Here is a 23,980-nt window from a genome sequence, read left to right as displayed (position 1 = left end):
CGGCGCGCGAGCACAGAATACCAAGCTGCGAAAACCCTATTGAGGCGAACGGCGTGAACTAGAGCAGCGTAGAGTTTCTTCACGCCGCTTATTTTTAAACCGCTCATTTTCATTCGAGTAGGAGGCGATTGCAGAAGACCCCCCATTAAATTTTAAAGGCACCATGAAAAGTTGTTTACTAAAACTAACAAAAGCGGACGAGCAATGGGTATTCCATGAGTCCTCTCCGCAATTCAAGAATTTGTAAGCTGCCTTTGCTAATACAGAACATATTGGCGAACAGAAATGAGGCTCCTCATCTCCCTCTTGAAATCAACTCATATCGGTGCGCAAAAAGAGAAGCAGCAAACAAGTTGCCCCCCCGCGCACCGTCCCACTGGCGTCACTTGTGAGCGACTAATGAGAGGACGCACACAGACATCCCAGTTGATATCAATGGAAAGGAGACGCGCGGGGAGGTGTCGCCCTAATCGGCGCACCTTTTAAAGGGCCACTGTCCAGGGAAGGACCTTTTAGGCGAAAGAGCCCAGTGTTTCGATCAGGTACCGGAGATAGTCTGTGTAAAATGCTACAGTGACACGCGCGCCGCAAATCAACGAAAATACAAATCAAAGCTCTCTCATGCTCTCCTTCGGAAAGCCAGCTTCCCCGTTTCCTGCGCCGGCCCGTCGAGTCACAGTAATGACGTAGTTCCCGCGAACGACGTCCATTGGTCCGTCTTCCTGTCTGAGGGTGAAGGATGGCTGTCTACCGCTCGCTGCGCGCTTTTCCCTCGCCACGGCCCGACTGAATCCAGAGGCGCGCGCTCCCTCGCCCGTTTTCTTTTTTTTTTTTTTTTCGCGCAGGCGGAGTGCCACGCCCCACCTCCTGCCAAACGCTGAGGAGGAAGGGGAATTTGTCTTGCGGAGGCTAGACGACAGGGTAGGAGAGTGGAAAACCTTTGCGAGGGAACGGAAGGAGAGAAACACGACATTATCGGGTGATTGGGGTGGCTGTAAGTGCGTTATTAGCTACTCTTTTCAAAAACATTTTGCGGCCTTGCGTTCTGGGTGCGAAGTCTCACAGTCACCGGGGAAGAAAATATTTTCGATCGGAGGGTGGACAGTGGGCCTTTAAGAATTTAAAGTAATTTCTAACTATAGGCTTCACGCAAAGCGTGTAGATTTGTCTAGAATACTTACAAATACCACGTCTATGGATTTCTGGCATTAGAATACTATCACAATTATCGCTTAGATGTCATTAAAGTATGCGTCTTTTGACGTATGGATCATGATATTGACAGCACACGTATTACCAGTGTCGGCGGGCTACATAAAAAAGTTCAATGTCGAATTGTTAAAATACTTGAATGTTATCTAGAAAACTGGTTAACTACTTTGGATAAATTATCTTTTCACTATTATAGTCAGGAGTCTGGCTGCAATAAGAGATTTATATCTGGTTTGATTTGATGTATGGGATCTAACGTGCCGAGGCAACTAAGGCTATGAGGGACGCCGTAGTGGGAAGTGCCCATAAAGTTTCTCACGCTTATCTAAAAGGAAAGCTGAGGGCGCTGTACTTCAGCCGCCATGAGCGCGCTAAGAAGCATGGGCCGGTGTTCTACTTGGTGCGAGACAGTTGCATGTTTTTCCTTTTTGCAATTTGTGGTCACAAAATTGAATGCTTGGAGATTTGTTATTCTAGAACAACATTTATCTTTGCATAATTTTTGGCAAAACTTTGTAGTTCTGCACATGGTAGCTCAGCCTCATGATGCTTTGGGTACCCATAGTGGCTGAACTGGTCGTCAGGAAGCTCCATGCAAACGCCCATAAATTGCGGGGCAGCTTTCCCTCTAGGCAAGAGTAAGAAACTTTACGAGATCTCCGGAGCCGCCGCCACCCCCGGGATGCGATCGCGCATCTTTGGGCCCAGCAGTCCAGCTCTAAACAGTGCGCCACGGCGAGGGGGGAGATTTATGTATAACCACGTGTCAAAGTTCTGGAATTTCGAAAACGAAATTGTACTTGGCGTAGTGGCTAAACAAATTTTGGCTACCCCGCACCCTAAACGAGTGCACTCTTCAAAGCCCCGTGCTCCATGAAACGCTCCCAGCGTCGCGACTCCATAGCGCGAGTGTCACATGACCTTTTTCCCGCATGGATTAGAGCAGCGGCAAGCACCCCAAATATTTAAAAACGATGGGACAGAGAAGGTGCCATACAACACTTGTGTCATGGAGTGACGGCGCTGCGGGGGTTGCATGCAGGATTTTTTGAAAGTGTGTGCCTTTGGTGCTAAATAGACAAAATTTTGTTCATGCAGAGCGCCCATGTTAATTTTTGCGCGCATCCTCTCTTCTGTGTATGGTTGTCGCATCCGCTCTAATGCTTCCGGGTAACCGTGTTTTCATAATTCTAAAAGCTGATTAGGCTATTGGTCAGATACAAAGATTTAACTGCAACCTGGCATCTGATAGTAAGGTCTAAAAGATAATTGCCAGAGGACAGTTCCCCAACCGAATATTTGACATTATTTTTATATTGCGCCCCAGAAGTCGTTTTCATACCTCAGAGGTCCTATATTTTTTTATTTAGTAGTGGGCTTATTTGAAACAGCTGATATATTTGCGGAGATGAGCGGTTAAAAATAGAGCCGCCTTTCTCTGGGGCCTCTGTCTGTACTGCGTATCGGAAATATAATATGCGCTGAAGAACAACAAAACCTTGAACACAAGCGATACTATGCCCCAGATGTAACATTCATACTTATAAATTTTTTTAATTACTGCCGGGCTGTCATGAAACACCTGGCATGCAAACTGAACTTCGGCGGCGTCCCGTACATTTTCAGTGCTTCCTCAGCATTCGCTTTGATCTGCTGCCGCGATAAATGGCGGCTTCCCAAAGTCGGCATTCAGTTGTAACGATTTATTAGTTCCCCCGCAACCTCTAGCAGACACCTCCCCGCAGTTCTTGCATTATCGCATTGGCTTTCCACAATTTGTTGTCTCTGTCAATTCACATAGCTCGGCAATGCCCAGTCCCCTTCCCCTCCGTATCCGCCCTCCATCCCTTTTCATTTTTTTGTTCACCTTCAGTCTCAAGAGCTATTACAGCCAAGGTTCACGAATGCGCATGGAATTCAAAAAGCTGCTTCGAAACGTAGCTTCTGTTGTGTATAGAAAACGGAAGCAACTTCATTGTATACGGTGAAAAAATGGTAGCGATTCAGTGATTGCATCAGTTCCGAGCCTAAAAGGCCCAGCATTTCTGCGCGGAAAAAAAGATGAGCACGAACTTTAGAGCGCCACCGCCGAATACGACAGAAAAGCAAATGCAGGACACGCAGATCCGGTTATCAGCGGAATATTTTGAAGATATCTTCTCTGAGACGGCGTAAATTTTCTGCAAGGTATGTTAAGAGGGCCCCTCTTAACATACCTTGGTTATCATAATGAGTGGCACAATGGTCTGATACATTCCAGCTTCTGCTATGGCAAGCAGTTAAATGGAGGCGATAGACAAGTGGTCTTAAATTGATGGTTTAGTTTGTAGTGTTTAACGTCCTAAAACGACTCAAGCTATGAGAGCAGCCGTAGTGGAGGGCTTCGGAGTAAGTTCGACCACCTGGGGATCTTTAACGTGCACAGACATCGCACAGCACACGGACGCCCCTCCACTTCCGTGTGCTGTGCGATGTAAGTGCACGTTAAGGATACGATTTCTTACCGTTACATAGGTAAAGTTTTATATACGCTTTCTTTCCAACGTTCAGAGCTAGACGTTGTTATTGTCCCGTCAATAAAATCATCAAAAAAGGCAGGGCGGAGATATAACTATTTCTCTGCGATCTGAAAAGTCGTAAAGCTGCAACCATCGACCTACCAATTTTTTCCGTAGAACAAGTGTGTAGAAAGTGCTTCTCATCGCTGAAAGAGGAGATTCGCTCCTTATTATACCTAGGTCGAGTAAACAGCTCCGGAAGAAAAAGCTGTCCCCGATTTACTGTCTTCAGGATATATTAGCCTTTAGAGCCTGATATAACGGCAATTAAAAATTGCTCCACAGCCTGAAGTGCAATGTAAACGTGGCCACAGTTATTTGGAGCTCAGACCATTTGCAGCCTCCTGAAAATACCGCTAAATATATGAAATTCATCAATCCTGACCTTATAGCATATAATACGTGAAAACGTGCGTTAAAAAAACGCACCGTGCACTTCTGAAGCGGCTGTATCTGCAGCCAGAGCTCCCGTTTTACATTTCAACAGGAATTAGTACTTACGAGTGCGTAGGCCTCTCGGAAGAAGTGCTCCAGGCGCTTCTGGCGCTTTTCCTTCGTCTCGGCGTTGGCCAGCATGGTGTCGCGGGTAGTGTCGATGCTTTCCAGCGTCTTCTTGCGGTTCACCAGGAAGCTCTCCAGCTTGGTCAGGAACTTTTTACGTGAGTGCACGCTGTCGAACTGAAGCACCTGCAAGGGAATTACGCAGAGCCTTGTTAGACGCCGGAACAAGTTTTAACCGAATGACGGCGATTTAGTTCACACCAGGCGAGCAAAAGTTTTTGGGGACTGCTCTTCGTTGGGCACTATTTTCAGCGAAATAAAAAATGCTCCTATAATGTTTCGATCTTTATTTGTGGTCTCTCATTTGGCGCAATATTGACGCATGGCTCCTCCCGACAGTTGAAGCTAACTATGAGTGCAAGGTAAGGGGTCCGTGCGGTTTTCTCGGAGCCGAAGTTGGCAATGGTTTGCCCAGTCCTGGAGCGGAGGTTGAAAGCTTTATCTCATGCGAGGCGTTTCGGGTGCGGTGTCAGGCACAGGACGGGCTATGTGCCTTGTAAGGTCCGCGTCGTATACCGAGGGCCCTTTACGTGCGGACGCTACTGTGTTGAACAGGTGGGCCATTGCATTAAAGCGAGGCTGAGAGAGCCCTTTTTGTCTTTTAGTAGCACCGCTGGAAAGCATCTGTCTAAACATTGCGTTAGTCTCTTTCGCGCTGTTCCCCATCTTCAGTTAGAGTACACCACGACAGTTAACCAGCAACGGAGTTGAATTGCGATACACGTGGGTAGCTCTGCCGCGGTGGCGCAGCGGTTGCGGAGCTCGACTGCTGTGCCAAAGGATGCGGGATCGAATCCCGGCAGCGGCGGCCACTTTTCGATGGAAGCGAAAAACTAGGCGCCCGTGTGCTGTGTGTTGTCAGAGCACATTAAAAAACCCCAGGCAGTGAAAATTTCCCTAGCCCTTCCTCCCCTATGGCCTCTCTCATAGCCTGAGTCACATTGGGACGTTAAATCCCATAAGCCAAACAAAAGTAAAATTAATGCGCTGCGAATGACAGGCGCTTCTGAACAGGCGCTCATTATTTCAGTTAGCAGAATTTTTCAGAGTTTAAGAACGCACGGTTAAGGCCAGAATTGCGAGATTCCGTACGATACTGTTACATACATATGGATAAGAACATATAAGGTTCCAATGCGTGGCGAAAAGTTGCTTTTAAAGTTTTTTTTTTTTCCTTTCCCCGTACCGAGCAAATCAAGCTGCCAAGAAAACACCGTTTTTCAAAATATTTGATGCACGTGTAGAGCATTGCGAGGTACTTTTTTGAACCTATTCAACCTTCAGATATGTAGAAATTGTGATTCTGTAGTTTGTCCAGCGCTCACGAGGAGTTATTAGAACTGCCACACAAAGCCAACTCGGCGCGTTTTTAAACAAATGCAGGTAAAGCCTCATATATTCTTTGATGCTTAAATAATATATTGATAGAAATAGACTACGCTAAGCACAGGTTTGCTTCTAGCGCTCGCCCTGCGTTTAGATAAGGTAAATAAGACTGACAAAGAAAACCAATACGCCTGTTTTTCAAAATAAATAGAAATAAATAAATAGGTGGCTCTAGCTATATATTTATTGTTGCGGGGCCGAAACGTGCGCAATAGTTATCGTGGAAGAGTGTTTCCTAGAATTTATGCAACATTTCTGGGCGTGATATGATATGGCATGCTCCTTGCAGAATAATGTGAATGTCATCAAATTCTGAGCAAATGGCGCCTCCACGCACGCCCAAATTACCGCAAACTAAGAGCGGAGAGATTTCGGAAAGGCGCCGAAATTCAATTTTCACACAAACAAAAAAATGAAGCTGTACTCATCTGTGATCAGGCACAGATGGGCACGCCGAGAAGTCGGCGCGCTGCCACCGAGTAATCTCGCTACGACCAACGATCGACGCGCCGCCGATGTTCGCTCTCGGCGCGCCATTCAAACATTTTAGCAATCGAGTTATTTCATTTCGGTGCCAACTTCCGCCTGGACAGCGGCCATCTGAACTTCAGCCCGCGCGCATCGGATGTCTCACTCCCGGTGGTCACCCGATAACCTCCGTCAGCCTTTGGGCATGTGCGCACGGAGAGGGCGCCGAGATGCCCGCTTCCGGCACGGCGCACAACTTTGACCACTTTAAATCTAAGCATGCCTCTTGCAGCAGGACTGTATTCGATTCGATTCTTGGACTGGATGGGAATAGCCTGCATTTTTTGGGTGTAGTGCATATTAAGAGCGGAGGGAAGAGTAAGTGTTCCTGCTCGGATGGGGGCACTCGCCCGGAATTTTACGGTATGTGTTTCTGGACACAAAGGAAGAACAAAGCAATCACACTTAGTGTATACCCTGGTCCTTACAGACCTAAACTGGTTTAGCAAACTATGCTGGCTCATTGAATTATATTTCTTTTGCGTTGCAAATTAATTGACGTCACGTGCTTTAGGGATGGGGCGGGTACAAAATGCGGCTGCGATTTTCGAAAGAATCACAGAATACTTAATATATCCGATACCTCTGTTACGACAGCAAAAAAATATATTACGACATTTGCTATATTGGACATGCAAGTAAATATTCGATGTTCGCGAAATACGGATATTAATATCAGGTCAGAAATTCTGTGCGCCTAATATCAGATGGCGTTTACCAAGTGGGTCTGAACAGAACTGCACTTACCAAGTCGTGATCCCTAGGCGAGCGTACCAGGCACATGGGCTTCTTGGCCATGTCGGTAGTGACTTCGACAACCAGCGCCGAGACAGACTTGAAATCCACCTTGCGCAGGACTTCGCCCTTTCGGTTGACGGTCGAGAGTGACTCATCCGGCCCAATCTTGACTTTGACGAACCGCTTGTGGTTTTGGTGCAGCCACTCCTTGACGTCTGCGGCAGAAAGCCCCAAATTATTTGTGCAGTTTATGGGCGAGTTTTTCATGGCAGCGCCTTTCTGCTTTTAGCGTGGAAAATGTGCATTTCTTGAGAAAGGTGTTTATTTTCTAGGTGTGGGAAAGACATCAAGTCCAGCTTTTGTGGACACCGCAGTTAATTATAAAGCAGCAATGGAGTATTGCAAAATACATTTATCCACTTATTGATGAGAATAGTCGTACCCCCCAGTGCTTCTCAAACATTTTGCGTCCAGGAATCCTAGCCGCAATCAATATGGCGAGCAGCCCCCATCGCTGGTACCGCAATAAGGTGACGTCGTTTGTGAATGAACCCGTCCGTATATTTTTTTTTTTCTGTTTTTTAGTTTCCTCTCAGTAAGCGCTGTTTGTATTCTTGGTTATGGCAATCTGCTTCTTATTAAATTTATTAAACGCCTACCTCTCACTCATGTCGAGACTTCAAATCCAAAACAAAGGGCAGAAATCTAGTCTGCAGTCTCGAGACCAACGTTCCGTCTCATTTTCGCGCTGGGCCAACACCGGTTCCTTTTCCGGCTGTGCTGAGCACAGAATAACGAGACGGTACCCCCGACTTTCATTTGTTGATTATCTGTCGATCTCTTCTTTGACGGCAGCACGACGAAGGGGTAGTGTCCCACTTCAGCATATAGTGGTGATCCGTGAGTTCGCAGGCGACAGAGCTTCGCTCCGGTGTCGCCTACTCCATCGCTCGATGAGACGCGCACGCTGCTTTATTTTGGCTTGGCTCAGCTAAGATATATGCGGCCCATGCCTTCAATCGCCATGCGCACGAGTGCATGAACCGCGGCGGAGCTCATGCAGGCTCATACCGGCCGGATTTACTTCCCGATATGGTATTAACGCAAAACCCTCTAATACGGCTAAATAAGTCGTCGCCGTTTTGATGGAAAATAAGCAGTAACGAATAAAAATACACAACATTATGTGTATAATATTTCACCATTAACAAAATTTCGCATCAAAATATTACTATCTCACAGCACACACATAGGTGCCTAGGACAGGGAGAGTGATCAGGCCTTTTCCGTGTTCTGGTAGGTATTGAACAAGCAGGTAATGTGCAGATACGCGCCACATGCGGATTCCGGGATTGGAGAGCATGTCGCAAAAGGTAGGAATCCGGATAGAAGCGCAGCAAATGCCTAAGCCACCTGCGGTTGTGTCTGAGATCGGGTAGTGGTAGCCCTGATATAGTGAAATGTTAAGCGCTACGGTACGGAATGGCTACACGCTGCCCTCTCTCTCAGGTACGACGAGTAAGCCGGAGAGAACAGGCGCTACACCTGGAGAATTGTTGTCTCGATGATACAGGAGGAGGTTCCTAATTTTCGCTTCACATCAACGTGAAACAAATTTTTGGTTTATTTCTCTTAACAAAATTAAAAGCAAATATATCTCATCGTCATCATCATCAGCAGTAGGACTATGCTCACTGCAGGGCGAAGGCCTCTCCCATATTCCTGCAATTCGCCCGGTTCTGTGCTAGCTGCATCCACTTGATCCCTGCGAACGTCTTAACCTGATCTGCCCACCTAACTTTCTGCCGCCCCCTACTACGCTTGTCTTCCCTTGGAATCCAGTTCGTCGCTCTTATATATGTCAACGAGGGGCATTCCCTGCACGCCTTTCCCACACTGCTCATGCCTTTTCTCGTAGCGATATCGAGACAGCCGATTCGATGAGAAGACAAACCAATACACTTTTGTACGGAAATATATAGATTAACTAATTAGAGTCTTACACAGTTTGTCGTAGTTTTTTCCAATCGTCGTCTCTTTTTTCGCCTTAATAATCCGTCTCCTCTTGTTCTGGAGCTTTATGACACCGTAGCCAAGCCCGGCACATACTGTGAGAAAAAAGAAGAAAAAAAATAGGAAGAAAGACAGGAGAAAAAGACACAGTTGTCTGGGGCCTGCGGACAAACGTATGCTAAAAAGAACAAAAAGGCACAATTTCCATTTTGAGTTGGTCGTCTGAAGTAGGCTTTTAGAGTAAAATATGAAACACATCTAACCGCATTAAAAAGATGTTTTATTTTTACGATATACTTCCGCTTTTATAAAAACAAAGCAGTTTCTTGTATGAAAAATGACAGACTAGATCGCTGAGATACATGGGATTCTTCAGTTTGGTTTGGTTTATGGGATTTAACTTCACAAAGCGACCTAGGCTACGAGAGATGCCGTGGTGGAGGGCTCCGAGAATTTCGACCGGCTGGGGCTCTTTAGCGTGCACTGTCATTGCGCAGCACACGTGCACCTTGCTTCTCGCCTCTTTGGAGGCCATCAAATTAATTTCGGATTTCTACGGTGTGCAAACAAAAAAATATTTGCATGACCACCCTGCTACCGGTAGAGAACACTAATAGCGCGTTTCTGTGGGCCAGGTGGTGGGCCATCGTAAAGAACAAAACCGCAGAAACAACCGGACCGAGGCAAGGCGTCAATAGGGAGCCCGCCAACTGCCCCATGTTGTCGCCTTGCCTCTGTCCTATATCGTTTCTGTAGCTTTATTCCTTACGATGAAAAAAAAAATACTAAATTGGAGGAATTACTGCGTCATGTGCGTGGCGAAGGATTAGTGAACTAAACTGGTGATTTCGCGGATATTATGCCCATATGTCTGCGCAGCTTCATATTAGCCGTGAACGCTATTCCAAATTCATTTACTTCTAATAGGTTGCTACTAAAGAACCTCAGATGGTCTAAATTTCTGAAGCCCTTCAGTACGGCGTCTCTTATAGCCTGTGTGAGTCGCCTTGGTACATTAAACTCAGGAAACCAAACCAAACAACACCTAATAGGTTGCTGCCTCGAATACCGTTGGTGTGTTTATTTGTTCATAAACATCGTGGCAACTTTCTTGAAACTAAAGGACATATGCCATTTACGATATCAGTCACAAAACCTCCAACATGCTTTGTTAACTTCTTATTAACCAAAAATCGAGGAGATATTGCAACTACAAGAAACTTAACAAGCAAATCAGTGAGATGAACTAAAATAAATGCGAGCATACTGATGGGTATGAAGGCCAGGATGAGGCAGGAGTAGATGTAGGCCACTTCGTTGCCCCTGAAGTAGTCCCAGCCATCCAGGATCATGCAGGGCTCAAGCACAGAACTGTTGATCTGCTGCGGCTGCGGACACGGGTCCCCTGCGCGGAAGTGCCCAGCTTAATCGGTAATGACCGCCTGCTACTATCACATTAGCTCCTGTTAGGCGCAATGGCGAGCAGTTATGGTCGCGCGAAATGTTATAATCCCCAAGTAAAGAGCTGGAGAGCAGTACACCCAATAAACGCCGACTCAGAATTCAGCGTGAGACTGGTGGCTACTTGGCGCTTCAACGCTCTGCCCGCATTTTCTCGCCTTACCTCACTCTATAACGTGTACTCCGGTTCACTAGCTCTTTGCAGCACTGCAAAATTTAAAGGAGCCCCGGGCGAACTAGGAAGACGCAGAGTACATGATCGCGTTCCTACAACATTCTCACGCAGTATTTGACAGGCACGTAGGAACACAGCCATGTAGTGCGCGGCATCCTGATTACATGTCCTACTGCTGAAAACAGCTCGTGAAACGAAGCATATATAGGTTAACCTGAGGCAGCTAGCTCTTATGGCATAGCGGAGGAAAAAGAACCCGACTTTTTCATTAAACATCGAATAAAAAGATGAGATAAGTCTTAAGCGCCGACACTGGCCAAGCGCCTTAAGCGCCGACACGCCCGTACCTTTTACATGGAAGAAAACGTTTTTCTGGATCTCGATCGGTTTGATGTCCGTAGCAGCGATAATAATGTCGTACATGGTGATTTTCCGGATGTCTTCAATTTCTTTCGCCGAGAACATCCTGTGTGGAAGGAAAACATGCAACGATACATAACGAAGCTCACGCTAGCAGTGGCAATTTATCTCGTCGCAATGTGCATGAACTATCGAGCCCAGATGGCGTAGAAATTGGTCATGACGAAGAATAAGGTATAAACAACAATGGGAACCTGAGGCTTCCTTAGACTCAGTTCCTGACACCTCGAAACACGGACGCGAATACGAGGACTTCAGTTAGTGGTGTTCAAAGACCAATGGGGAAAACTCTGTCCAAATTTTGAACTCTGTAATACTCATCTGTACCGCTTCGCACCTTTTTGACACTGCCGACACGACAAAAAAAAAAAAAAAAAAAAACATGTTGTTCGATTAGAAATTTGGAACTGATAACAGAATGCCCCTTTGTTTTTACGCCCTTCGGTTTGGCATTGTGGAGATGATTACTTGTTTAATGAACTTCTGACTCCGTGACAGCTGACCGGAAGTGGGTGGCGGTGTCGCCCAATAGGCAAGACTCAAGACTTAAAACGAAAAGAAAAAGGCAGTAGCTTCATCGCAGCTTGCTTCTAAAAACCTCCGGTAGCGTCGATGCTGGCAATCAAGTTTCCAGTCCATACAGAGCATGAAAATCATCCTTTTCCAGGGCAACTGGTCGCTGCCATTAGAACACAGTAGTTAGTGAAACCCAGTGTTGCTTACGGTGTCCTAGTAAATGTCATCATCATCATCATCAGCCTGATTATACCCACTGCAGGGCGAAGGCCTCTCCCATATTTCTCCACTTAACCCGGTTCTGTGCTAGCTGCATCCACTTGACCCCTGCGAACTTCTTAATCTCATCCGCCCACCTAACTTTCTGCCGCCCCCTGCTACGCTTTCCTTCCCTTGGAATCCAGTTTGTTACCCTAAGCGACCATCGGTTATCCTCTCTTCGCACTACATGTCCTGCCCATGTCCATTTCTTCTTCTTAATTTCCACTAGAATGTCGGTAACTTGAGTTATTTCTTTGACCCACTCTGCACGCTTTCTATCTCTTTATGTTACCCCTACCATTTTTCGTTCCATAGCCCTCTGGGTTGTCCTCAACTTAAGTAGAACTCTCTTGGTTAGCCTCCACGTTTCAGCCCCATAGGTGAGTACAGGTAAGATGCAACTGTTGTATACTTTCCTCTTGAGCGATACCGGTAAGCTGCCAGTCATAATCTGCGAGTGCTTGCCAAATGCGCTCCATCCCAATCTTATTCTTCTTGTTATTTCCTTTTCGTGGTCCGGATCTGCGGTTACTACCTGTCCTAAGTAAACATATTCGCCTACTACTTCCAGTATTTCGCTACCTAATGTAAACTGCTGTTAGCGAAGTACTGGAAGTAGTAGGCGAATATATCTACTTAGGACAGGTAGTAATCGCCGATCCGGACCATGAAAAGGAAATAACAAGAAAAATAAGAAAAAGATACGGTGAGCTCTAGCGTACGGAAACTTGCTAACACTGTTCTCAGTCGCTTCGTCAGGTCTGCAATATCTTTTTCTTCGCGAAACTTAATCAGTCACAGATTATCCAAGTTTTTTATCATTGCCCTGAGGAAAAAGGTGCCAATGTAAATGTTGCAGACCTCGAAAAACAGTTGTGTTGTTTTGATCAAGCTAGCGCTTACGTAATCTACGTTTTTATTTTTTTATTTTTTTTTATCGGCAGAAAACGATACTACGCGCTATAAGAATGCTTCCTCCTGACACGAAGCCACTTCAAAGTGCCGAGAAATTTTCAAGGCAACAAAATCCGCTTTAGTCTCCATTGCTCTCTCCGATGAAGCTTTGTGTGCACACTGGGAGAATGATGGCCAACTGGAACTTTTGTTTGAAGGCCAATAAATAAAGCTACGTAACTTGACTGGAAACAACGTAGTTAGCGCTTTTTCTAGACGATCCTGCAATGCATTGAGACCTTTTCCTCCAACCCAATATATAAAAAGTTATTAAGTTAGTCGTTACTAATCAAATAACTTCGGCTACTGCTTTAAGTTCTCTGCACATCCGAAGAATTTTTGAGAAGTCAAGCGCGTCGCATGACCTTCCACTTTGGGGCCCTTGCTTCCACGGTGCTTTTTGAATGAACAAAAACGTGTGAGCAAAACTGTCTGCTGGTGAAGAAATCGTGGCCAGCGCACACGTAATGTTGTAGATAAGGAACGTTTCCGCAGCACAAAACCGGCACAGAAGTGAAAGCCACAGTGCTATCCCATGAAACTCGCATTTGGCCTTACCTTGACGAATCGGCCGCCGTTCTCCTTACCACTTCAACGTCGACATTTTACTCTAGTGGTGGTGGCAGCGGTTCACGCCTTGTAGGCGTATACAGCCGCGCACTATCTCCCAAAATTTTTTTGTTAAATTTTCCTTTGGGCTTTCGGCAGTGCCTGCGCCAGCCTTCGTGATTATTTCATTCTTTAACGTATAGCAAGTGGCTGCACTTGCCAGAATATGCGGAATTGTTCCAGATCACGTGGAGAAGTCTCTGGCTCTCGGGAGTTTTCTCGTATATATTATTTATAGTGCTCAATCTTACCATTAGGAGTTACACTTAAAAGGCCGCTGCGTATATTCGATAGCCATTCATGTCGAGGTCGCCAACTGAGACCTTTTGCGAAGTGAATTTCCCTAAATATAGAGCTTGTTACGGTTCTACGCCATCTATACGTATACTCGCCTGCACTTTGCCGGCGTCTTGTGTTTTCTAGCCCAGTGAGGATATTAGAAAGTAAAATGCAGTCCAATGAGAAGTTCAAGCAGATAAGGCTGGAAGAGTAGTCTCAGGGAATATTTACTGAACGGTCGATCGTCGGATATATGCCATTTCAGTGCTCCCGATTAGACATTTACGACATATCAAGTTTACAACGAAACCTCATGCCTGTCACCACCTCCGAATTCCAAAAGAATAGCAACAAAATTCCATCGTCAATTCATTCATCCCGACAAAATGTCGTGGAGTGCACAGCCGGGTGAAATCGCAGGGCGTATTTTGCCCCCCAAAGCAGGGAAAAGTACAAGGGTCAATTTTTTTCTTTCAGCAGGCAAACGTACCAGCAATGAGAGCGTTTCGAAAGCTTCCAAAAGCGTCTTCGCGAGAACAACTGGAGCATGACAAAGCATAACCAATCTGGTTAGAGTCCACTTCGGAAGACCTACTTTCCTTCTTGAACGAATGCGTTCATAGAAAATCCTTTATTCACTATTTTAAAGATTTCCAATGTGGTGCATGCGTTTCCAGCAAAATTCGTGCATCTATGTCGAGGAGTGCCCAAAACGCAGTTTTGAAATGCTGCTAATGATAGCTCTTCGTTCTAAAAGCCGGTTTGTGGTTTTGAGCACTCGTATAGAGAGAGAGAGAGAGAGAGAGAGTAAAATTTGTTTCCAACGCCCAAGTGCAGCGCACAGGCCTACCTACAGCCTTTCTGCTCGCCAACATTGTCCGCAGCAACTCATGTATAAAGCGGCCTACATTCGAAGCAGCCTGTGCGCACTGGATCCGCCCTCGGCAGTATTGCGCCTTAACTCTCTGGGCGGGCGGGGGTATCACGCGCTCTTTTCGTGAATCAGAGCCGGTGCGCGAGTGACCACCTCTATAGTCGTTCACTCTGGGAGCAATCAGGCGCTGCAATTTGCTCGCCTCTCATTAGTCTTGGCCAGAAGACAGCGGCGACGATGAAAGGCGCACCCGACGACGGCGAGCGCCGGCAAAGCGGCCTTGCCCCGTGGAAGAGCTCCAAAGCCTCCCGCCGCTGTTGGCGTGCGGGGCTTTCCCATTCGTCGCCTTTTCACTGCGGACCTTGAGACGTTATTGAAAGGCGGTGATTAGGTGGCGGTGTCTGCAAACCAGTTTACGCGGGCCACTGTCCCTCTTCGCAGCAGCTGTTGCCGACCGCTGGTCAGCTCCGCCGCTGAAGCTGAATGATCACACGGTGAAGGATTATGGAAATGACGCATGCGGGTCGGACCCTCCCCCCCCCCCCCCCCCACCCGAAATACAAGGGTTCCCACTATCTTGGATAGCAGCGAAGCCCGTCCGCATGCTCTGCGCAAGACACGAAAACCGAGTGGCTAAGACCGGGCACAAAAATAATAATAATAATAATAAGACGCGGTCTAAGAACGCCTCATTGGCCGTAAAGAAATAAAAAGACCATATTCAGTTGAAACGCTCAGCGCAGTGCGGCCTGAAATGCAAATGTCTATGCCTGCTTGTATGGGCCAAAATGACCACTTTGACGGGCAACTTTTCCCGCATATATGCATGTCTCCCTTTTATGACTAATGACTCTGTTTTTTCGCTGCCCAGATCACACCAACGTTGGTTGCGTGACCAGGGAGGATCTCGGCAAGTTGGAAGCCGACGAGAAAGAGAAACATGTCGTGGAGTTCACTAACACTCTTTAAGCTGAGCCTATGGGCGAACATGCGCAAAGCAAAAATGCAGTAGGGTGAGCAAAAATGGCAAAACTGTTTACGTTCGGAACCTATTGCTGAATTCAAAAGAACTGTTCGGCGGTTTGCTTCTCATGTAGGGTGCCCAGCCGAATACTTTGAATGCAGAATATCAAGACCGAGTCGCGTAATCCCGCCCTTCCCGTAATCGTGTCAGAATCAATCGGGCCATTGCAAGGTTAGGTTACGTTAATGTAGGTCAGGTCTGACGCCACACCGGCCGTGGGACAAGAACACAGACCGCACGCACCCGTTCTGCTGGTTCTCGAACCAGAAGCGGTCGGCATCTCGGAGCCTCTCGAACTGCTCGCGGATAATCTTGCGGAACAGCGGTCCGGGTCGGCCATCGTCGGACTCCAGCATGCCGCCCACGAACAGGTCCACTTTGTCCAGCTGGTCACGGTACAGCTTACGCAGCTTCTCGAACAGCTGCAGTTTGAGGTCACAAAGCAAAGCATTCATATGGCACGACACACCTCTCGCAAGCCGCCAGCCAGTAAATTAGGGAGGCCCCAAAGCTTCCCCTTAAGGGTATGGACAGCAACCTGTAATCTCTTCTGATTATACAATATACACATTGGCGTACAGTCGTAAGATGCCACTTTATGTGAAAGGTCACACAACTCGCATGTAAACCTCTGTTGTACCCAAGCCATACAAGTACGCCTTGAGTACCCGAAAAGGAGTATGAGTGTGTATCCTGCATAATGACTGAAATGCCTTCAAGGTTTCCTTTAAGGGAATCAATTACTTGATGAAGTTCAATCAACTTGTTCTATTGACGACTGTAATTCGTTTTTTTACAAGCGGCTCAATGAATTATTCATTGCATCTCATGAGTGGGGTCAAGTTTCGAGTGAGCGTTGTGATGTGCTTGAAATTCCCGCGCGAAATAATGTGGCTGTGATCTCATGTGCCTAATGTCAAATCAGCATTTTTCTCTCCTAAGTTCACCTTTTCAGCCTAGCACATCTTCTGGATAGCATTTGCCGCCGAATGACCAAGGGCTTTTTTTTTTATTTGTAGCGAGAGCTACATTGGCTACAGTCTCGCCATTTCGCCGCGCCTGTCCGTGCCTGTCCGAAGAGATAGAGATAGAAAAAGAAAAACAAGAAGAAGAAGACGAACAAGAAGAACGAGAACATGAAGAAGAAGAAGAAGAAGAAGAAGAAGAACGAGAAGAAGAAGAAGAAGAAGAAGAAGAAGAAGAAGAAGAAGAAGAAGAAGAAGAAGAAGGAGAAGAAGAAGAAGAAGAAGAAGAAGAAGAAGAAGAAGAAGAAGAAGAAGAAGAAGAAGAAGAAGAAGAAGAAGAAGAAGAAGAAGAATTGAAGAAGAAGAATTGAAGAAGAAGAAGAAGAAGAAGAAGAAGAAGAAGAAGAAGAAGAAGAAGAAGAAGAAGAAGAAGTTGAAGAAGAAGAAGAAGAAAGATAACTCGGTATTTGGTAGAGGCGAACCACAACAGCAAGTTGCCAGGACAGAAGGTTCGTTTTAACGTTGTGACGGCGGCGTGCCCCAGAGTTCACCATAGAGACAATGTCATACTACCAGATGTTTTCTACACCCAAATGAGAATGGTCAATGACGAGAGGCAAGGGGTGCTCATACGTGAAGTGATTCCCCTATGGCATTAATAAAGCTTGAATCATAACGTAGGTATACTATATGCAAAAGCCATGCCTTTACTTTCAAGCTGAACCTATGCGTAGCCATACAGATTGCTCTCGCGTAACTCCAGGTTTAACCATAAGTTAAATCACAGCTAACTTTTTTATCGTCGCGGAAATGGGACTTCATGAAGAATCGCCGAATGGTGCCACAAAAAAAAAAAAGAATGTAGTGCAAATAATGTACGCAGAAGCCATACACTTGCCGTCCGCGCTATTTCTTTTCTAATTGTTCCAAGCGCCAGGCGTAGAAGAGCCGCATCTGTCTGTCCGCTTTGAGCAGACCCGCCCCCACTGTTGCTCTGAAGTGGCTTCCGTCATTTCCGCTTGCTCCGCTAGTCTTTCTACAAGGCCCCTAAAAATAAGCTCCTAAAGCATAACAGCCCAATCGAAAAATAAAATAAAATAAAACAACGTATATGCGATGTCTATAGGTTCTATATGAAATAATATAGGAGTATGTAGGAACCGATGTGGGACATAAATGACACATTAAATGCGTGCAGGACTAGTAGGAAGAGCAGGCTCTTGTAACACCTAAATATCGCATGTGTGATATATTTCAGGAAATATGGGATGTGTGAATGGGTTCTGCATTTTATCACGGCGGCATATACAAGTCGTGTGTATACCATTCACACGACTTGGTATTATACGCAGGTGGATGTGCGTATAATACCAAGATTTGTTTGCAAGATTGCAAGGGCAAATTTTCATATACACGTGAGGTTGCCCACCTAAATTGGATCAAGATTTTAAAGAACAACCAAGCGGCGCTTATAAATTTAATTGAAGTGAGAATTATTTAAAGCATATTGTTTGTTATCGATCTCTGTATAATTTCACTGCATCTCTACATGGTATCGCGCTCTTTCCCGTGAGCATATATACGTTAATTACAAGCAACAATTGCTGTACATCGTCCGGTTTCGTGTTGCACGTTCTTATCTGCAACTGTAGGGGAGCCTGCAATGCGTAAGTGTAAGCAATAAACTAGCATTTCTCTACGAACATGACAAGTATGCTGGATCATTTCTGAAACACTTGGCACCCACGGAACTATAGTCATCGATAGCTGCATATCAGCAGGGATGATTATTTGAGGGTTCGTATATGCACAATGCGTAGTGGGAAGTGAAATATTCCCGTTGCTGCTCCGCTGGCAGCGTGCAAAACTAAACCATTCACTAGGAAAGGCAGTATTACGACAGATATAAAAACATGCGCTCTAAAAATATAACAAAAGAGTCAGCACATGGTAAATAAGAATATTCTGAGTTGCACGTGCAAAAAAAAAAAAAAAAGAACGAAGCGTAACAGTGATGGAGGACACTGGTTATCCATATTGATAGCCAAAAAAAAATCACCGTGTTTACAAGACGATCCGAGGACGACAGTACTTGAGAACAGGATACGAATTGCGAAACAGCAGAATAACTCTAGAAAAAACTGAATATAACCGGCATAACCACAAGTCGCCGCAGTGTTCCTCCCAAGTAGGCATGCTGTTTTAGTTTCTCTTCCTCGGAAGTCTTCCAAAGAAAGAAGAGAAAAAATAGCTGCCTTGGTGAGAGCGTAAATGCCTCCTTCTATATACACCGTTCCGATAACAAAATCGGGCAAGGTATGCACAAGCCTGACTTGGCACACGGTACGCAAAAACAAGTACCTTTAACAGTGCGCCAGCTTCAGCCCCCCCCCCCCCCCCCCCCTTCCCATTGCTTTGCCTGCACAAAATCGTCCGACTGAGGCCCAAATAAAGACTGCAGAAACGCAGTGGAGCTTGTGTGCATTTTTGCGCGAGCAGCGCAGCAGTTGCAGCACCTACTAGAGCTTGCTTATATAGAGAAAAAAAAAAATGTTAGACGATGTGGCATAGACAAATGCGCGGTTTTCCATTTATCAGCTTTTTCTTTGTTTCTCGGAACAACGTTTGCCAATAGCGTTCCGTATCACGGTATAGCTCCAGAGGGACACCTAGGGGATTTGAAAGGGCTCAAGCCCATATTACATTACCAAAAACACCCGGAGTGGATGGTCATTCCCTCGCTGAAGCACTTTGCCGCATCCACTGTCCTGCAAATGCTGTCTTGATTTATACAGAAAACCGCCACACCATCTGCACAAGCTAGCACATTTACTTCTGTATCATGTAGACTAGTGGTTTCCAGTGTCAGATTTCTGACTGCCAGGTCTTCAAAGGATTACCTAAGCAATGTTAAGCGACAAACATTGTACATAGACTTAGACGACACTGTTTCCGGAGCCCATGTACAGGGCCTCATACTGTGGAGGGCCAAGCAGTATTGTTTTGAAGTGGGTTAAGAAGATGCAGGTCCTAGTGGGAACAATAATTTATTTTTAAACTGCGCACTAGAACCTTGTCAGTAAGAGTTTCCGAGAAAAAAAATTGCTTTTTCCTACTATGTGGATCCAACTGCCTCATCTGTAAACAACCCGAACTAATAGATCACGTATTTTTGCACTGTAGGGAAGAGGTTTATTTCTTGGACGAGCTACTAAGGACTATTAAAAGAGTTACCGCTCACCTCGTATGGAATTATAATTTTTCTACAGGTAATGAAGGTGGTTGTTCTTTTAACTTAGTTTTGCTCGTGGACCTCCATGTGTAAACCCTCCCGAATCATCACTGTAATGTGGATGCGCGGCCTCCACGCATGTACTTTCCTGAAAGTGTTCGCAAGTTTATTGAGGTACTGAAATATCTAACATGTGCTGTGGACTGGTAACCAAGGGTACAGCTCTTGGTTGCGCTTAGAGAATTTTTGTGTGACAAAGCTGTACTTGTAATAGTTAGCGGCTTATACATTTTTTTCTGCAATGTATTTTCATGTCTGCCAAAGACTGGTAATAAAACGAGCAGCCGCCTGAGTGGAGTTTTCTTCGAAATATCTGTCTAGTGTTCCAAGAAGAAAACTTTACAAAGATGTATGCGATGTGCTGCTAATGGTACTCTTACATCGTTCCACATACGGTGCAGTTCAAGGAGGTGACGTCTTAAAGAGGGTTCAGAAAATGCCAATTCATTCTTCAGCGAAAACCTTCTTCTTCCACCTTCACACTAACACGTCGCAGGTTAAGCCCTGGCTAGAAGAAAAGGGAATATTTTACCATGGACGGCAAATTGTTTGATTTTTCGTAAGCCTGAAACAATAAAGTACATCTTTCTGAAATGTTAGCAGTATTTTTATGGGATATGCTGCAGAGAACTCTAAAAAGAAAAGGCCTCCTTTAGCACCTTTCGGTATCCGTTTTTATTTTTCTGCCAGTACATGAACGAGATGCTGTGCCGTATGACTTGATCAAGCTGGTCTGCATGCACAGTGTATGGAAGACGAAGATGGCAGTTCGTAATAAAGATGTAAATGTCAGGCCCGCTAGACAATATTTCACTGAGCATATATTGTGCACATTCATTATGCGTTGAAATCACTAAGTGTAACCCCAGACTGGTTATCAACGTTTGACAAGCTGGCTTCCCTCAAAGAATGTTTTTTATAATACAGGAGTTTTCGCACCATATTGCTTTTACCTTTTATTACCAGTTTGGCTGTAAAGTTATAAAACGGAAATGTGTACTGATATGGCAAGCAATAAATAAAAAAAAAAAAGGCCGCCTTAGTGGAGTTGTTAGCGTGCTGTGCTGTCGTGCGGTAGGATGCTGGTGCAATTCCAGGTGCGGGCAAATTTTCGTGCTCTTTTTCTCTTTTTATATTTAGCTGTTACTTTATACGTCTGAACATTTTTCAAAGAAACCAGAGCCACTGAATACACCCTACTATCCCCCCCCCCCATACCATACAATCCCTATATCCTACAATGAGCTGCGATTTTTTTCTTCTGTGTCTTATCTTCTTTTAGGGGAGTGCACATGCGTGCCGTGGCAATGAAATGACTGCATATATCAAGTTTGTAAACTGGGGTGCTGTGATCGAATACAGAAGTTCAGCGCGATCACGATAAGACGACTGTCTAAGTTCCTTACGGTGTACAATTTGATGGCTGGAAAACCTTGACCAGAAAAGGAATGTTTTCTTTAAAACACTTGCAAGCATCGTACTGTTCACTCGTACACGACATATAGTGGTGTCGGTCGCAGCGAGTGCTTCATGCAAGATGAGGGAGCATCAAAAGACGTTTGTCGGTGTCTTCCACTTTTACTGGCGCTGAACTATATACGTTAACAGCGTCCAGTTCACGTTGCCATCCGTTCTTTACAGACCCTGCCTTGGTCGTCTCAGCTGCCTCTGACCAAGAATGAGCGAATAGGTCGTACCCTGCTACATGGTCAACTGGACCAACAAGATCGTGCCGGTAGCCTTTCCGAGATGAACGCTCTACATCGCCTAATTTGTCGCCTGCGGGCGCACTGGACGTAAGCATAAGCGTTGTTCGCAACCCTACAGTATTGGCATGACGAGCAAGAGAAATGGACCTCGGGCGACATATATCCGCCGGGTGTATCCTGCTTCTTCACGAACTGCCAGAAGGTTTACCACCGCCTCGTTGCACCGATGGACGAGGGTAGCCGAGGGGCCCTATGCGTACCACGAACGTAGCGGTCGCGCCAGATCACGACGGCCGCGATTGGCGCAGGAAAAAAGAGCGAGAGAGGCACCCTTTCGTTGCTTTCTGCGCAAGCTCGCAAGTGGAGCAGAGTCCAGTGATGGCGCCTGGGGGAAGAGGTGCGAATCCGCACGCAGCGGACAAGAATGAAAGAGAAAGAACGACCTAGCGAGAGGAGGTGTCCATGCCTGTGACGCACAGTCCGTATGCCTGGGAACGTGAAATCACGATCGGCGTGACGAATGAACATAATGAACCGGCTCGGAGATAAGGTGACGGATACACGGGGCTGGAGGAAGGGGAGGTGTTACTTGGCGTCCGACGTTCCGCTGCATCGCGAATGGTTCTCCAGCTGCACCGTCCGCTTTAGCCACGTGAAGCCACCACTCGTAGCCAGCCGAGAGGCGCGGCTTTCTCTAGTTGCTCTGCCCGCAGGCGCTGCGCTTTGCGTTCGGCCTCTTATTCGCTCACCACAGTAATTACCGCGGCCTGCACTGCGCATGCCACACTGCGTGCACTGCAGTATACCGAAATTACACGCGCTAATGGTCCGCCGGTGCAGTGAACTAATAAGTACGTAGTCATAATGAGAATACATGACAGCACATCCAAAACGCGGAAATTCAGACGCCTCAGCGCAGGAAGTTTGCTGGCAGTGTTTAGTTCTCTCACAATACACGGTTACAGTCCGTTCTAATAAAGTGCGCACAGATTGTTGGTTAGAAGACAGAGTCGAAAACATGTATTATTCCTGTAAGGCTGCCATTACCTTCAGAAGTGCAAGATGCCGGGCTAGTTGGTACTGCATAATGAAAAAAAAAAAAAAACCAGCGCAAGGAACGGGACAAAACACGAAGGAAAGGAAACAGACACGGGTCATTACCTTTTTTCTTTCCCTTACTCTCCCGCTGCATTTGGACTCGGCAAGGAACGAACAGGCTATAGCGGAGCAAGTGCTCTTTTTGACTGAGCCTTTGTTCTGGTTTCGAACTAAGTTTTTCAGCATCAAAACACCCAAAGCTGGCGTTCCGCAGGGGAAAATGGGGCGCCGGACAGGAGGAAAACATAGGGACGAACCGAAGGTGAACGCCTTTCGTTACTCACTCCCTCATGCCTTCATGCTGCTCTTTCGTTGAAACAGCGCATGCGTCACATTTCTTTCTGCACTCCGCGCTAGTTTTGAGGCGCGAAACTGAGCGCTAAACTTGCTGCTCGGCGAACACCCTTAACGCCAAGAGGAGCCGAAGCTAAAATGAGATGTCCCCGAGAGCGGTACATCTTTAAGTCGGCCCTGCTATCTCTACTGCGCCCACCGCATTAGCACCGTGCGTCCGCTCACTACTCATGAAGCACCAGTGAGCGCGAACGCCCAGCCAGACCAGCAGGGCACTGAGCATGAAACACGCGTCTTCAACAGCGTCTTGGAGTTTTGGTGCGCTGTGGTGCGTGGGGCCTGCATTCATCTCTGTCCATTTATACTCCGTTTCATACATTAAGTGCAACACTGCCAAAGCTATCCTTGTTTGCGCTCCCAGCATCCGTGATGAAAAATAGTGCCTGCTCTTGACTAGAGTAAATAATAGTTGCTTTCTCTGCAAGCGTAATAAATCATATTTGCCGTCAGCTCCATAAAAAGCACCTTCTTGAAGCAGAAAGGATCGGATTCGGTGAGTTTGTATGTTTTGTTTGTCGTTTTCGTTCGTGTCGAGTTTTCGCTGTCCCGCAACCCTGCTAGCGGCGCCCTTCACGCAGCGCAACGCAGCGATCTCGACTGCCTCTTCGAAGCGGATTTTTTTCTATAAGATCCGCACTGCGAAGATGTCCAGGCACGCGAAGCAAGCTATTGCAAACGTGTATGCTCGGAACAGAGCCCTTTTCCGCAGAAACCACTCGGCCACGAAACGAGCGCGTAGTGATACGCCTCTTTTTAGTGTGTAGCACTACCAGCTGCAATCACGGATTTCTCCGATGTCTGTCCGAAGCCGCTCACTCTCTCTCTTCGTGAACCTGAAGCGGAGAAAGAGAAGGTGGCTACGCGCGCGTCTCGCGGCTCAGAATTAAGGAGGTGGAGCGGCCGCAGAGCTGTAGCAGAAGCCGCTCCCTCTCTCTCTCTGTCCATCCATCTCTCCATGAACTTGAAGTGGAGGAAGAGAAAGTGGCGACGACC

At 46.3% G+C, this 23,980-nt stretch overlaps 1 protein-coding gene across 3 annotated transcripts in view; it reads right to left on the bottom strand.

Moving 5' to 3' along the window:
- The window catches only part of Duox (dual oxidase), a 256,715-nt gene that overhangs the window by 38,343 nt on the left and 194,392 nt on the right, over positions 1–23,980 (bottom strand). For all 3 annotated transcript variants that reach the window (XM_084595542.1, XM_084595541.1, XM_084595543.1), the window contains exons 12-17: positions 15,813–15,991; positions 10,980–11,098; positions 10,264–10,401; positions 8,987–9,091; positions 6,993–7,198; positions 4,272–4,457 (exon numbers count right to left, since the gene is read on the bottom strand). In XM_084595542.1, coding sequence (XP_084451668.1) covers positions 4,272–4,457; positions 6,993–7,198; positions 8,987–9,091; positions 10,264–10,401; positions 10,980–11,098; positions 15,813–15,991 — 933 coding nt within the window. The remainder of the gene's footprint in view (positions 1–4,271; positions 4,458–6,992; positions 7,199–8,986; positions 9,092–10,263; positions 10,402–10,979; positions 11,099–15,812; positions 15,992–23,980) is intronic.

The sequence above is a fragment of the Amblyomma maculatum genome, chromosome 2, assembly GCF_055883805.1.
Source record: "Amblyomma maculatum isolate TAMU_Amacu chromosome 2, ASM5588380v1, whole genome shotgun sequence".
Lineage (NCBI taxonomy): Eukaryota > Metazoa > Arthropoda > Arachnida > Ixodida > Ixodidae > Amblyomma > Amblyomma maculatum.
The sequence above is the reverse complement of the archived record's forward strand: the minus strand, read 5'-3'. Positions and strand labels throughout refer to the sequence as shown.